At 50.6% G+C, this 15,211-nt stretch overlaps 1 protein-coding gene across 1 annotated transcript in view; it reads right to left on the bottom strand.

The window, feature by feature from the left end:
- The window catches only part of LOC136193226 (uncharacterized), a gene marked incomplete in the record, with an annotated part of 15,831 nt that extends 733 nt beyond the window's left edge, over window positions 1-15,098 (bottom strand). The window contains 11 exon segments of the mRNA XM_065982070.1: window positions 1-657; window positions 714-887; window positions 940-1,113; window positions 1,163-1,333; window positions 1,388-3,265; window positions 3,316-5,175; window positions 5,362-7,227; window positions 7,281-9,128; window positions 9,183-11,033; window positions 11,085-14,198; window positions 14,949-15,098. Of these exon segments, the coding sequence (XP_065838142.1) occupies window positions 1-657; window positions 714-887; window positions 940-1,113; window positions 1,163-1,333; window positions 1,388-3,265; window positions 3,316-5,175; window positions 5,362-7,227; window positions 7,281-9,128; window positions 9,183-11,033; window positions 11,085-14,198; window positions 14,949-15,003 (13,648 nt within the window).
- Between the last annotated feature and the right edge of the window lie 113 nt (window positions 15,099-15,211).

The raw sequence follows: 15,211 nt of genomic DNA, 5'->3' as shown, positions 1-15,211 counted from the left end.
CTGAAAATACTGCTCGAAATCCCCGACCGGACCCAAACGCGTCCGAGTGAAAATGAATCCAGCTTACGGCTGACGGCAGAGTGACTACGCTGCCGCGAATGTAGCTGCGGCTTCCTTTCAAGCGCCGCAATACTTTTGAATCGTCGGTGACGCCGTCACGAATGATGCAGTAGTCGGACTTAGACACTTCGAAATCGAGAAACGAGAGGCGCATGTTATCGTGAGGTGCTACGATCGTCCAGTAGCAGTCAACACCGCGCGGATAGCGTTGAGGATAGTTCGGGCTCTTGATAATGCCGTGAGCGCCCTCTACCACGCCGCCGCACGGAGACGCCTCGAAGAACTTCGCTGCAAATCCTGGACCAGCTTTTCGCTCGTTCGTTTGAAACGTTAGATAGAATCCAGACGAGGCTGTCAAAGGAAGAGGTCGTCCTTTTCCAGAAAGACGCGCAACGGCTGGCGATGAGCGACTTATTCCGTTTCGTATTGTCAAAACGTCGCGATCTTTCTCCGTATCGAATTGATCAAAAACGAGAGTGGCGGACGCCGACGTTTCAATACGCCACACGCAGTAAGCGTCGTTACCGTAGAAACGTGGATAAGACGGAGAGGTGAACTTGCCAGACAGCGAATTAAAATTCCTCCCGCAGCCCTTGCCTAATTAAACAAAGGAACTTGAAATTTCCACGAGGAGACTCGCGATTGTAACTTACGGTCGCAGGTCGTCGTCACTCCGGACCACGTGCCGTCCACCTGGCAGACACGCTCTCGTGAACCGGACAATTGATAGCCGTTGTTGCAGCGGAATTTTACATTTGATCCAAAAGATCGTTCGTACGAGGAGCACCAGCCATCAGGCGGACAATACATCCGAGGACATTCAACAGCTGGCATTAAGCAAAACATCTCAAGACGACAAATACAACTCTGTTTTCTCACCTTTGCAGCTATACGACCCGGGCGTCCACCGGCCGCTCGACCGACAATAGCGAATTTTGTCGCCCGTAGGACTATAGCCGGCGTTGCACTGCAAAACGACGTGACGCCCGTACGTGTAGTGCGCTCCAACGAATTGCCCGTTTTCAACCCTTCCTGGGTCGCCGCAATATACAGCTAAAGCCGAAAGTTACGACACAGCTTTATCAACAAAAGACAAACTTACACCCGCAGACCGGTTGTGTTCCCGACCATTCAAGTGATTTTTGGCACGTTCTTAGACGGGAGCCGGTCAATCGAAAGCCTCTGCGACAATAGAATGCAACCGTTGTTCCTACTGCCGTCACACCGATAGGTCGCATAAAACCAAGACGAGGAGAAGGCAGGGGGCGGCAATCTGCGCCAGAAATAAATTGCTTTGAACATTAGAGCACAGGACAAGCGAGCTTACTTGAGTTAGGATTTTCTTTGAGCATTATAACTTGTTCACCTGACGCAGCCTGCCCAAGGATGTCTACTTTCCACGTTCGTACTATTCTTCCCGGACAGCCTGACCCCGTCATTTCGTCGCGATACGAAATGTTCATTTTCTGAATACCCAGACGCTGACATGCTTCCGTCTCGTCACTCGTGACCTTCGGTCGTCCGGTGAAGTCAGGCCGAGCGGAATCTGTGCACGATATCTCTCTAACGGCCGGAAACGAAACAACCGGCTCATTAAACAGTAGTCGAATTCTCTGCGTGTAAGACGAAGCATCGTTTCCGCACTCGTCTGTGACGCGCCAGCGTCGTAGCAACAGCGACCCGTTTTGCGAGTCCTTGTAGGATGTGTACACAGTATTGCAACCGTCTTCCGCTCTCAGCTCCCCGACGGATCGAAACTGCGTCACCTCGTTGCACGGCACTTCAATGTCCGACGGCGGGTAATGGGTTATCGTCGGAGGATCTCTGTCAACGCGGCTTATGCGCTGCACCGCTGTCGCACTCGCGCCACACGAATCGCTGAGCGAAAACGACCGTACAATTGTCTCGCGACATCCTCCCTCCTCAATTTGCGACAGCACTTTCAGCACGACATTCGGACCAGTGACATTCACGAGACCGCACGTAATCGTCTGACGTGGAATTGTTGAAATAGTGGGAAGCGGTTGTCTACAGCCAATAGTGGTTTCATCTGCCAGCTTCTCTGCTGCGGCTGTCACAATGTCGTATTCCAGACTGACAGTCTGCCTTCTCCTCCCGACTTCTCGACCGCACGCATCTACAACCTTCCAACGTCGTACAACGTCGCACTTCGCCACTTCGTCCTCAACCAGTATTGATACGGACGTGCAATTACTCGTAACAGTAGGCTCGCCGGATTCATTTGCATTGCTGCATTCTACCGACACCTTTTTAGGTGGAAAACGTATACGCGGCTGACGGACCTTGACTGTGGTGATCATTTGAGCGTGCTTTCGTACTGATTCACCGCACTCGTCGGTAATCGTCCATAGCCGACGAATCGTTCGATGACAAGAGTCACTCAAGGCAGGCGTATCAAGGTAAGTAATGTTGAAGCTGCGGCGAAACGCACCGCAGACAACAGGTGAATTGATAACGGGTCGCCCTGTGACGGCGGGCCTCACGTCCGACACACACTCTAACGTTACGTCATGGGGAAATCGTATGGAAGGTGAGTCCGTTAGTTGCAGCGGTACCACTTGGCTTAGAGGCAGAGCCACATTTCCGCACTGGTCTTCAGCCGTCCACTGTCGACGAACGAAACAGCTGTCTACCAGCGTGTCGCGTCGCCGAATAATCAACGACGAAACGTTTGCGCAGTTATCAGATACAAAATCTTCTGACGGCGTCACTAGGACATCCGCTCGAAGATCGTGGCATTGCACGGGAGAAGAATCGGGAGGACGAAGTAAAATCGGTTTCACTTGATCGCGTATTTCAATCGTTTGACTGCTATTGACGACATTTCCACAGCCGTCTTTTGCCGTCCAAAAACGGTGAAAAATCAGAGGACACTTCTTCCTGTCGTCGCCGCCATTGTCGTAGAAATCCACGGTCATATTTGAGCAGTTTTTCTCAACGCCTCTGAATGACGGCCGCATTGAAGGCAACGCCCTTGGCCTAAACGACTGAACATTCTCCGAATCGTCGCATTCTAGGACCACTGAAGAAGGCACAAGCATTCTCGGGACCATTGTAGCCAGATCTTCGTCAACAAGCCCATCGCCGTCGTCGTCGATAAAATTACGCGCTTCCTCGTCAATTCGACCATCGCAGTCGTTGTCAATACGGTCGGCAGGTGAACCAGCAGCAGGAATGCAAGGTTCTAGAATAAAATACACATGAAACCGTTGAATAAAGCTAACGCCGCATTACCTTTCGTTGGCAAATTCACCATCGCAATTGTCTGGTTGCGTCGGAGTTCGTTTCGGGGTATAAACGAACGGACTTGCCATGTTCGCGTTAAAATTGCCGGGCAGTGGTCGTCAACGTGTTCGTCCGTAAAGCTGAGTGTCGAGCTCTGGCAGCCAAGAGCAAGACAATCGTCGCTGACGTCACGCATTATCTTCGGCATTCCCGTTACATTAGGAAGTGGAGACTGATCGCAATAAACATTTGCGTCCGGCGGAAAATCGACTTCAGGCGGATTATCCAGTAATTCAATCTGCTGTATTTTTGGTTCTGCTCGATTTCCGCACGAGTCTTCCGCGCTCCACTGTCGCAGCATTAGGTGGCCATCGAGAGTGTCCGTATAACTGACGGTAACATTGCTGCAATCGTCGACCACCGTCGGCTCGCCTACAACGACCATGTCTTTCGTCTGATTGCATTCGCACTTCGCACTAAGAGGAAGCGAGACGATTGGCGGAGTGCGGTCAAATCGCGTTATCTTTTGATAGAACGTCTCGATGGCATGACACGAATCTCTCGCCGTGATTCGTCTAATTGTCGTATGTGCGCATGAAGAGGACGACGAATCAGGCACGTCTTCCACGTCAAAATATGGACCGGCTATCGTAAGAGGTCCGCATATCAATGTCCGTGGAGGATTTAGACTACCGATATGCTCTGGAAAACGTTGCCTGCAATCGATGTCAACCGACTTCGGTTCCGTATTCACCCAAAGGAAATAGTCAATTTGGATGTTTTGCTCCCTTTCAGCAATTAGCTCACCGCAGTCATCAAAGACGCTCCACCGTCGCACGATACTACAATTTGTTACCGTATCGCTGTACGACATCGTCACGGGAGTGCAGTTTTGAAAAACAGACGGTCTGCCCGTTAGCGTGACATTTTCAGCAGCAAAGCAATCAACGCGAACGTGCTGCGACGGAAAGATGATCTCAGGACGGCGACGATGTCTGACGTTAATTCGTTGGATTCCGCTCGTACGACGACCGCACTCGTCCTCAACCAACCACGTGCGAACGACGCGTATCCAACAGTCTTCGCTAGTGTCGTTTGAATCGCTGTACGTCATCGCGTACGACAAACGATGTTCTGATCCGCAAACGGACTTTTCTGCTACCACAGGCTCGCCGGTGATTGCCGGAATGATTCTCTGCGCTCCGCATCTAAGTGTGGAGTCGACTGGAAAACGAACAGCAGGTGCTTCCATTGAAAGATTCGTAGATACGGTGAACGTCGGCGAGACATTACCGCAACCGTCCACAGCCGACCAATTTTGCAGTACTGTGCAACTGCTGGCAATTTTGTCTTGACGCGTAACCGTCACGTTATCGGAGCATTCATCAAAGGCGAGATCTTCACGTAGATTTGTCCCTTGTGTTACCAACTCGTCGCATCTCAGTCCGCTAGATGGAGGCGGCGGAATCTGAAGAACTGGCGGGGTGACGTCCCTGATGCGTATTTCCTGCGTCGCATTCGCTGTGTTGTTGCATGCGTCTACAGCACGCCACAGACGCAGTACGACCCAAGCACATCGTCCCGCTCTCGGCGGAATGACGTCCTCGTACGTGAGCAGAGGGGAGCATCCACCAATGACAGATACAATACCAGAAGTTCCCGCTGAAAGAGAGCCCACATCGCGACAAGCAACGACAGGAGACACTGGCGGCACAATTATTGTCGGAGGTATGCTGGCCAGATCCTCGTCGATCAACCCGTCATTGTCGTCGTCCAAAAAGTTGCGCGACTCTTCGTCAGTTCTTCCGTCGCAGTCGTTATCCTTAGAATCGGCCGGAACCATTGTAGACGTCTCGCACGGCGGAGCGTCTAAGCAGAAAAGAAAGTAAACCAACAGTACTGTAAGTCATACTACATCGGATTGTATTAGGAACGCTAACGGATATGATAGGGTTTGATGAACTAAAGATACTGTCTTGGGGGTTCTAACGTTTTCCCGAGGTGCCTAAAAACTCTGAGCGATCCCGTCTCTCTATATACGCACACAAACCGTACCGATGTGTATCCACTGATCCGCTTCAATTCTATGACCGAGATCTGTCTGAAGTACCCAATGTCGTCGAAGTAAGCCCGGACAGCCGTCAACTCGACTCTCGTCGACGTGTGTGAGGACCGATGGCTGTACGCCGAGCTCAAAGCACTCTGGTTGAATATCCTGTTTGATCCGTGCCGCTCCGCCTGTCGCGTTGAGCGATGCTGATTCGCCACAAGCGATCGTCATGTTCGGCGGCACCTCTATTTGAGGACGATCGCTACGAAGTTGAAGTAGATGATCTTGCGGCATCGCCACGTTTCCGCAGACATCGCTCGCTCGCCACGTCCTCCTGACTGACGATGTACCGTAAAGCTGATCGACATAGTCCAAAGTCACTTTGGAGCACTCGTCTCTAGCCTCCGCACTAAAAGGTGGCTCGGCGCGAACTTCCCGGCAAGTTGCTACTACTGTATCCGATGTGACCAAAAGAGCAGGAGGATCCCTATCCAAATAAGTGATCGTTTGCTCGTATGAATAATTTCTGCAGCTGTCACGGCCAACGATTGTCCTTTGAACAATTTTTCTGCACGAATTGGACTGAATTTCGTGATCTTTTAATTCAACTCCAAGCCACGCGACTGTCAAAATGCCGTCGCCGTGAATGCACTGCTGTACAAGAGGCACGGGTCCCACGTACGAGGGTGCTTCAACAGTGGCGTTGCACGCCACGGTCAACGAAGGAGCGATATCCAGTGCGTATTCGTCAAACTCAAGCAGAACGATCTGCAGTTTCTTGTACTCTTTTCCCGTGCACGGATCGCTAACAATCCACTGTCTTAGCACGTGGCATCCATTTATGTTATCTGCGTATTCAATATCCAGATGCGTGCAATTACCGGTAACTGACGGAGTCCCGGTAACATGGACATCTCTCAATTCCTTGCAAGACGACACTGCAGTGTTTGACGGAAAATCGACGTGTGGACTTCGATGATGAATAACTGTGATGTACTGATCATTTGTCATAACGTTCCCGCCGCAACCGTCTCTGATTGACCAGTGACGACGAATTACCGTACGACAGTGTGACTCACTGTAGATGATGTCTTCGTAATTGACTACATCTTTGATTACAACGTCCGATGTACAGACTGTCCGAGAAACGACTGATGCCCAGCCCGTTGAGTTGGGATGTGACGAATGATCACATTCAACGGTTTGATTGGCCGGAAACCTCACTTGGCGTTCTGGCACGGCGATAAGAAACATTTGTTCAGCGAACGACGGATTTCCGCACGCATCGTGAGCTCTCCAGCGTCTTCGCACCCCACATCCTACGTCTTCGCCAGAAAAGTAGAAATCCGAGTGGGCCACCTCCTCTACCGTGCTATTGCATTTATCCCAGACGTGAACGTATCTGAATCGATTTTCTCTGGTTAGAGCGGGGCAATTAACTTTTCCACTGGGGTTCTTGAAGTCGATTGCTGGACCGCTTGAATCTTTTATGTGAAATTCTTGAATATTTCTGTCAATATTTCCGCACGAATCCGTCGCCGTCCACAAGCGAGTTAAATCCCAGCTGCAATTTCTTGTCTCCCATGTATCGGTCTTATTAAAGTTCACCGGCTTGCATTCTTCCGTTACGTACTCCACTGTTGGGATGCCCAATCGTTGGACAGACGTATCAAAGTCGCAGTCGACTCTGGCGCTAGAGTCAGAGTCTGAAGACTGCTTTAATTTAACAGGCTCAAATGCCAAGTCCTCGTCGGTCAGTCCGTCGCCGTCGTCGTCGATAAAGTTTCTTACCTCTTCATCAATTCGTTCGTCGCAGTCGTTATCTATAGAATCAAACGGAACCATAGGCGATGTCTCGCATGGTGGAGAGTCTAAAAAATAGACAAGTTATTAGCACGCATCCAAAATACCCTCAAAACAATACCAATATGTATCCACTGATCTGCCTCAATTTGATGACCAAAGTCAGACCGAAGAACCCAGCGCCGTCGAAGCAAGCCCGGACAACCATCTACTTCAACGCGATCAGTGTACGTTAGCGTCGACGGTTGAAACCCAAGGTCAAAGCACTCCGGTTGAATATCGTGCTTGATCTCAGCTGCTCCGCCAGTCACATTGAGCGTCGGATCTTCGCCGCAGGAGACCGTCGTGTTAGACGGAACTGCTATTCGAGGAGCGTGACTGCGGAGTCGGACGAGTTGATCGCGCGGCATCGCCGCATTTCCGCAGACGTCCTCCGCCTGCCACGTTCGCCTCAAAGACGTCCCCGAAAGCTGATCCACGTGTTTCACCTCCCACTTGGAGCACGAGTCCTCAATTCTTGGCGCCGGCAGAAGGCCATTGATAGCTTCTCGGCACGTTGCTACGGCGTCGGGTAACTCCAGAAAAGTCGGAGGATCTTTATCACTATAGGTGATTACCTGCTCATACGTGCGGCTTCTGCAACTGTCTCTACCGCGGATCGTTCGTCGAACAACTTTTCTGCACGAGTTGAACTGAATTTCGCGATCCTCTGTCTCGACACCAAGCCAGGAGACAGTTAGGATACCTCCACGATGAATACATTGCTGAGTAAAAGGCACCGGTCCCACGTACGACGGAGCAGAAACTTCGGCGTCGCACGCAACTGTAAGCGAGGCTGGGACGTCCAGTTCGTACTCGTCAAATTTAACGACAATATTCTGTGCCGCTTTGAAGTGTTCTCCCGTGCACGGATCGCTGACGGTCCACTGTCTTATCACACGACATCCATCAATGTCATCCTGGTATTTGGTGTCCAGTTCGGTACAGTTTCTCTTCACAGTCGGTCTCCCAGTCTTCTGGAGATTTGCCAAGTCTTTGCACGACGATACAGATGTGCTAGATGGAAAATCCACGCGTGAGTTTCGATGATGAATAACTGTGATGTACTGATCATTTGTCATAACGTTCCCGCCGCAACCGTCTCTGATTGACCAGTGACGACGAATTACCGTACGACAGTGTGACTCACTGTAGATGATGTCTTCGTAATTGACTACATCTTTGATTACGACGTCCGATGTACAGACTGTTCGAGAAACGACTGATGCCCAGCCCGTTGAGTTGGGATGTGACGAATGGTCACATTCAATGGTTTGATTGGCCGGAAATCTGACTTGGCGTTCCGGCATGGCGATAAGAAACATTTGTTCAGCGAACGACGGATTTCCGCACGCATCGTGAGCTCTCCAGCGTCTTCGCACCCCACATCCTACGTCTTCGCCAGAAAAGTAGAAATCCGAGTGGGCCACCTCCTCTACCGTGCTATTGCATTTATCCCAGATGTGAACGTATCTGAATCGATTTTCTCTGCTTAGAGCGTGACAGACAACTCTTCCACTGGAGTTCTTGAAGTCAATCACTGGACCGCTTGAATCTTTTATGTGAAATTCTTGAATATTTCTGTCAATATTTCCGCACGAATCCGTCGCCATCCACAAGCGAGTTAAATCCCAGCTGCAATTTCTTGTCTCCCATGTATCGGTCTTATTAAAGTTCACCGGCTTGCATTCTTCCGTTACGTACTCCACTGTTGGGATGCCAGACGTATCAAAGTCGCAGTCGACTCTGGCGCTAGAGTCAGAGTCTGAAGACTGCTTTAATTTAACAGGCTCGAATGCCAAGTCTTCGTCCGTCAGTCCGTCGCCGTCGTCGTCGATAAAGTTTCTTACCTCTTCATCAATTCGTTCGTCGCAGTCGTTATCTATAGAATCAAACGGAACCATAGGCGATGTCTCGCACGGTGGGAAGTCTAAAATAATAGACACGTTATTAGCACGCATCCAAAATACCTCCAAAACAATACCAATATGTATCCACTGATCTGCCTTAATTTGATGACCAAAGTCAGACCGAAGAACCCAGCGTCGTTGAAGCAAGCCCGGACAACCATCTACTTCAACGTGATCAGTGTACGTTAGCGTCGACGGTTGAAACCCAAGGTCAAAGCACTCCGGTTGAATATCGTGCTTGATCTCAGCTGCTCCGCCAGTCACATTGAGCGTCGGATCTTCGCCGCAGGAGACCGTCGTGTTAGACGGAACTGCTATTCGAGGAGCGTGACTGCGGAGTCGGACGAGTTGATCGCGCGGCATCGCCGCATTTCCGCAGACGTCCTCCGCCTGCCACGTTCGCCTCAAAGACGTCCCCGAAAGCTGATCCACGTGTTTCACCTCCCACTTGGAGCACGAGTCCTCAATTCTTGGCGCGGGCAGACGGCCATTGATAGCTTCTCGGCACGTTGCTACGGCGTCGGGTAACTCCAGAAAAGTCGGAGGATCTTTATCACTATAGGTGATTACCTGCTCATACGTGCGGCTTCTGCAACTGTCTCTAGCGCGAATCGTTCGTCGAACAACCTTTCTGCACGAGTTGAACTGAATTTCGCGATCCTCCGTCTCGACACCAAGCCAGGAGACAGTTAGGATACCTCCATGATGAATACACTGCTGAGTAAAAGGCACCGGTCCCACGTACGACGGAGCAGAAACTTCGGCGTCGCACGCAACTGTAAGCGAGGCTGGGACGTCCAGTTCGTACTCGTCAAATTTAACGACAATATTCTGTGCCGCTTTGAAGTGTTCTCCCGTGCACGGATCGCTGACGGTCCACTGTCTTATCACACGACATCCCTCAATATGATCCTGGTATTTGGTGTCCAGTTCGGTACAGTTTCTCTTCACAGTCGGTCTCCCAGTCTTCTGGAGATTTGCCAAGTCTTTGCACGACGATACAGATGTGTTAGATGGAAAATCCACGCGTGAGTTTCGATGATGAATAACTGTGATGTACTGATCATTTGCTGCAGTACGTCCGCCGCAACCGTCTCTGATTGACCAGTGACGACGAATTACCGTACGACAGCGTGATTCACTGTAGATGATGTCTTCGTAATTGACTACATCTTTGATTACGACGTCCGATGTACAGACTGTTCGAGAAGCGACTGATGCCCAGCCCGTTGAGTTGGGATGAGACGAATGGTCACATTCAACGGTTTGATTGGCCGGAAATCTGACTTGGCGTTCCGGCATGGCAATAAAAAACATTTGTTCAGCGAACGACGGATTTCCGCACGCATCGTGAGCTCTCCAGCGTCTTCGCACCCCACATCCTACGTCTTCGCCAGAAAAGTAGAAATCCGAGTGGGCCACCTCCTCTACCGTGCTATTGCATTTATCCCAGATGTGAACGTATCTGAATCGATTTTCTCTGCTTAGAGCGTGACAGCTAACTCTTCCACTGGGGTTCTTGAAGTCAATCACTGGACCGCTTGAATCTTTTATATGAAATTCTTGAATATTTCTGTCAATATTTCCGCACGAATCCGTCGCCGTCCACAAGCGAGTCAAATCCCAGCTGCAATTTCTTGTCTCCCATGTATCGGTCTTATTAAAGTTCACCGGCTTGCATTGCTCCGTTACGTACTCGACGGTTGGGATGCCGAATCGTTGGACAGACGTGTCAAAGTTGCAATCAGAGGCATTGATTGAGTCAGGCCAGTGCTGCAATTTAACTGGCTCATAGGCCAAGTCTTCGTCTACCAATCCATCGTCATCATCGTCAACGAAATTCCTAATTTCTTCGTCAATTCGCTTGTCGCAATCATTGTCAATTCTGTCGGCGGCTACGGGAGACGAAGGAGAACACGGTTTCTCTACAAAGTAAACGTCAGATATACTCTTTAATGAAGGAAATCGAACTTTACCTTGAAAAATGAACTGAGACGCGGTCACATGATGGCCAAGAAAATCCGTTGCACTCCATACACGCCTTATAATCTTTGGGCACCCATCCAGTTCAATCTTGTCTTCAAAAGAGAGGATAGTTTCAGGTATGCTCTTGTCCAGTTGAAAACAAGACTCGCTAACGTCTCTTGACAGTATCGCCCATCCAGTCTGATTCGGATGAATAGAATCAGGACACAAAAGAGTTGCGTTCTTCGGAACGTCTATAACCGGCTCGGCTTCTACTAAAGTTAATCTCTGAATTTTTACCGGTGACTCATTGCCGCATTCATCCTCTGCCGCCCAGCGTCGGAGTAGTTGATTTCCGCGAATCCTATTCCTGTGAGTAATTGACTGTATGGAGCTGCAATCGTCCGCCGCTCTCGCGCGACCGACCAAAGTGAAATTAGCTGCTTCTCGACAGCTCACGCTCCGTGCAAAGAACGACGGCATAAAAACACTTGGCGGCTTATCGTCAACCAGAAACAACGCCCGTTCACTTCGCTTTAATTCTCTGCAACTGTCTGTAACCACCACCAGTCGCCGCACCTCTCTCCGACACGAGTTCCCGCCGACAAGTCGATGACTGACATTAAAATCGGGACCCTTCACACGAAGGGGGCCACATACTCGAAGTCGAGAGAACACGCCTGGCGCGAGGGCCGGTAGGGACTGCCTGCAATAAAGAAGCATGTCTGTCGTTTCACCGCTATACGAGTAGTTGTAACTAAGGTAAATTGTCTGCACATGCTCAGCCAACGTTTCTCCGCACTCGTTCAACACGAACCAATGCCTTCGCACGTTGCACGACGAGTTGAAGTCTTCGTGCGTGATAGTAATCGGCTGCGCGCAATTTTGGCGTACTTTTGGTCGCCCCGTGACAGCCAAATTAAAGACGTCGTCGCACGGAACGGCGACGTCCTTTGGAAAGGAGACGTCGATAGCGCTGTCGCGTTTTTTGACAACAATCGTCTGAAAAAATATCAAGTTATCGTTGCACGCCACTGTGACGTTCCACAAGCGAGTCAAAGTCACGTCGCATTCGGTTTCCACCCGTCGGACGTCAATATGAGTCACACGTATGCGAAACTTGCGCGAAACGCCGCAAATAAACTGTTCCTTCGGCACGGAAGCAAACGGATTAGCGAGGCTATTCAAGTCTTCGCAGACCAACGTTACGTCGTCGGGCGGAGGAACGTGCGGCGGCCGTACGCGTACGCGTATGGTTTGCACGCGAGTCGACGCCGCGTTTCCGCACGAATCGACGACATCCCAACGCCGACGAACGATGCAACCGTCAAAGTCATCGACGTACGTAGCCGTTGGATTTGAGTCGCAGTCGTCCGCAACCGACGGCGAACCGACGACATCCAAATCGCTCAAGCCGGAGCACAGTGCCCCGTCAACGTTGACGGGAAAGGAGCGTATTGTCGGCTTCACACGATCGAGTATGGAAATCATATGCCAAACGCGCACGACGTTTCCGCAGCCGTCGCGTAACGTCCACGTCCGGTTGAGAACTCTCAAACAGCCCCTTCTCGTGGCGTAATCCGCGAAGGTTAGATTTTCCGGAGTGCAGTTCGGCGAGATAAAAATGACCTTTGGCCGAACTAGATCCGTCTCGTTACTGCACGTCGATCGCGTTTGATTATCAGGCTGAGAAAGCACGGGCGGCGGAGTCGCCAGATCTTCGTCGACCATTCCGTCGCCGTCGTCGTCAATTGAGTTATACACTTCCTCGTCTATTCGCTCGTCGCAATCGTTGTCGCGACCGTCGCCGGGCTCGCCGTCACTCAGATAGCAAATTCTTAGATCGGCTAAGCGAAGTCCGCCTGGATAGCCGTACGAATCCGACTCGGCGTAACCGTACACGAGAACGGCAAAGGGTGTGATTCTCGATAGATGTCGTAAACTATGCGATCCAGATGAAATCGGTATCGTCGTAGCGGACAAATTCGATTGGGGAACAGGATGCCAGACGAGCGTCTTGGGAAGTCGCCTTTCGTCCAGTCTCATGCCATCGATCTCTGTACGGGGCACAATCAGATTCACGTAGTTCGTGAAATTGACCGGCGCGGCCGGCGGCGTGCTGATTGTGTACGACAATGCGTACTGGTTCGTCGGCGGGACAAGCATCATGAAAGGATCGGTCGCTCTGCCGTCGGCTGTCGTTCCTTTGCAATATTGAATAAGCATTACTGGTTTGTTAGACGTGATGTGATTATACGACGTCGAAGAGAGAGGGATTTCGAGAAACTTTCCCGAGTTTAATGCTTTTCTCGTGTACGGTCGCCCGTTGACTTGAACAACTGTGCCGTCTTTCCAAGCGACGACACGAAAGACGTCGCCATTCGTACGCGTCGCCAGCGGAACGGTAGCAAATTCCGTTCCCCATCGATTGACCGGTGGCACTTGTTCAATGAGATAGTCGCAATAATTAATTCCAACGGGTACAGTGGCGCATTCATGACCAGATAGAAGAGTAATTGGTTTGCTTGAAACTATTCGCGTTCCCGTCATATCACCGCTGTCGTCAATTGCCGAAAACTGATACGATTCCAGTCGATTCAGCTTTATTTTGACCTTCGATCCAGCCTTTTTCGTGATTTTGCCCTTGTTTGGGCTGTTCCATTCGTAAGGCGCTGACGGATAGACAGTTATGCGCGTGTTGTCACTGACGGCAATGACGGAAAACGTGCTATACCGTCCTCGATAGGATTTATAAGATGCCACGAAGTACTCCATGCCTTCCAATTCGGTAGGTAGAGCCAAGAAAGCATCGGTCGAACCGCCCACTTGATTGAGACCGTAGACGGCCAATTCCTCGTCGGCCGTCACGACGATGCCTTTTCGCTCTTTACCGCCCATCATGACGAGATTCCGAGGCAAGAATACGGCGTCGACCATTCTCGGTTTGAGAAGGAGTTCCTTTTTGAATCCTTCGGCGACAACGGTCGCTCTCGTTTGCTTCTCGCTCGTCAGATACAACGTGAGGTTGACGTCCGGATTCTTGGTCGGCGTTTGACCGAGAAAACCGACGACGAATTCTCGTCCTCGATTGTCCAGCGTTTCGAATACGACGTACGGTTCTTTACCTGTAGAGAAGACATAAAATAATTTATTAATTTATTCTATTTACATAAATCTATCTATCTATCGAGGCATCAGTGTGTAGCTGCATCCGCTAAGCGGTTTTCTAGCCTAAACAGCTGGAGCCAGTAGGTCAAAGGTGGGTATGAACATTCATTAGCCAAGGCCCAAGGACGCTAGCGCAACAAAAACCCACGCAATTTGATGCAATGCAAACAACGTATCGGAACCGATCAAAAATGCGGCACGTGAGTTGTACGTGTGAGCGTGACGGGTTCAACGTCGAGAACTGTCTTTTTCTTCGAGCTCAAAGGTCATAACGTTCAACGCATTTCGCGACAAGCGTGTCAGTTTTTCTGCTCGACCCCTTCTGACGGGTCAAGCAACGTCTAAACTCGATAAACGGATGACCAGGTGTGTGGGGACTTAGTCGTTACGTCATCAGTCGCAAGATTGAACGCATTAGTCTGCTTCGCAAATCTCTTCGCTACGGTTAGCTCTGCCTTGCTGCAGCGCGGCAAAAATAAGAAGAACAACACCGCGCGGTCAGGCTGTCGGCGCCGTGACCGGCGGGCGTTGCCGACACGCGCGAGAACGTTTGGAAGATAGAAGAGATGTCGAAATAGAATTATCATCCTTCTACGGTTCTCTCACTAACCGAGCACTAGCACTCAGTCTCGCTATGTTGCTACGGCGAATAAATGCATTCAAAGGCCCTCATATCCGCTACTGGACTATATACACCACCGACTCACCCTTTACGATACTGAACCAGATCGTCGCGGCAACGAGAATTGGGAGAAGAGACATGAATTCTTTGCTCCACGAGTCAACGTAGAGGCGTCCTCGGTCGCACTCGTCTACACGCAGGACTGATAACAATGGGAAGAATCCACTAAGTTAACGTTTCTTCACACAATCACATGGGCGTGGGTTGAGACGCATCCGTTTAGACTCCCGCCTAACAGACGAGCTCTAACATCCTGCAGACTAGCGTTCTAATAACACCCGCGGTCGG

The sequence above is a fragment of the Oscarella lobularis genome, chromosome 11 (genome assembly GCF_947507565.1).
Source record: "Oscarella lobularis chromosome 11, ooOscLobu1.1, whole genome shotgun sequence".
In the NCBI taxonomy this organism is placed as follows: domain Eukaryota; kingdom Metazoa; phylum Porifera; class Homoscleromorpha; order Homosclerophorida; family Oscarellidae; genus Oscarella; species Oscarella lobularis.
This window is presented reverse-complemented; position numbering and strand designations above follow the sequence as displayed.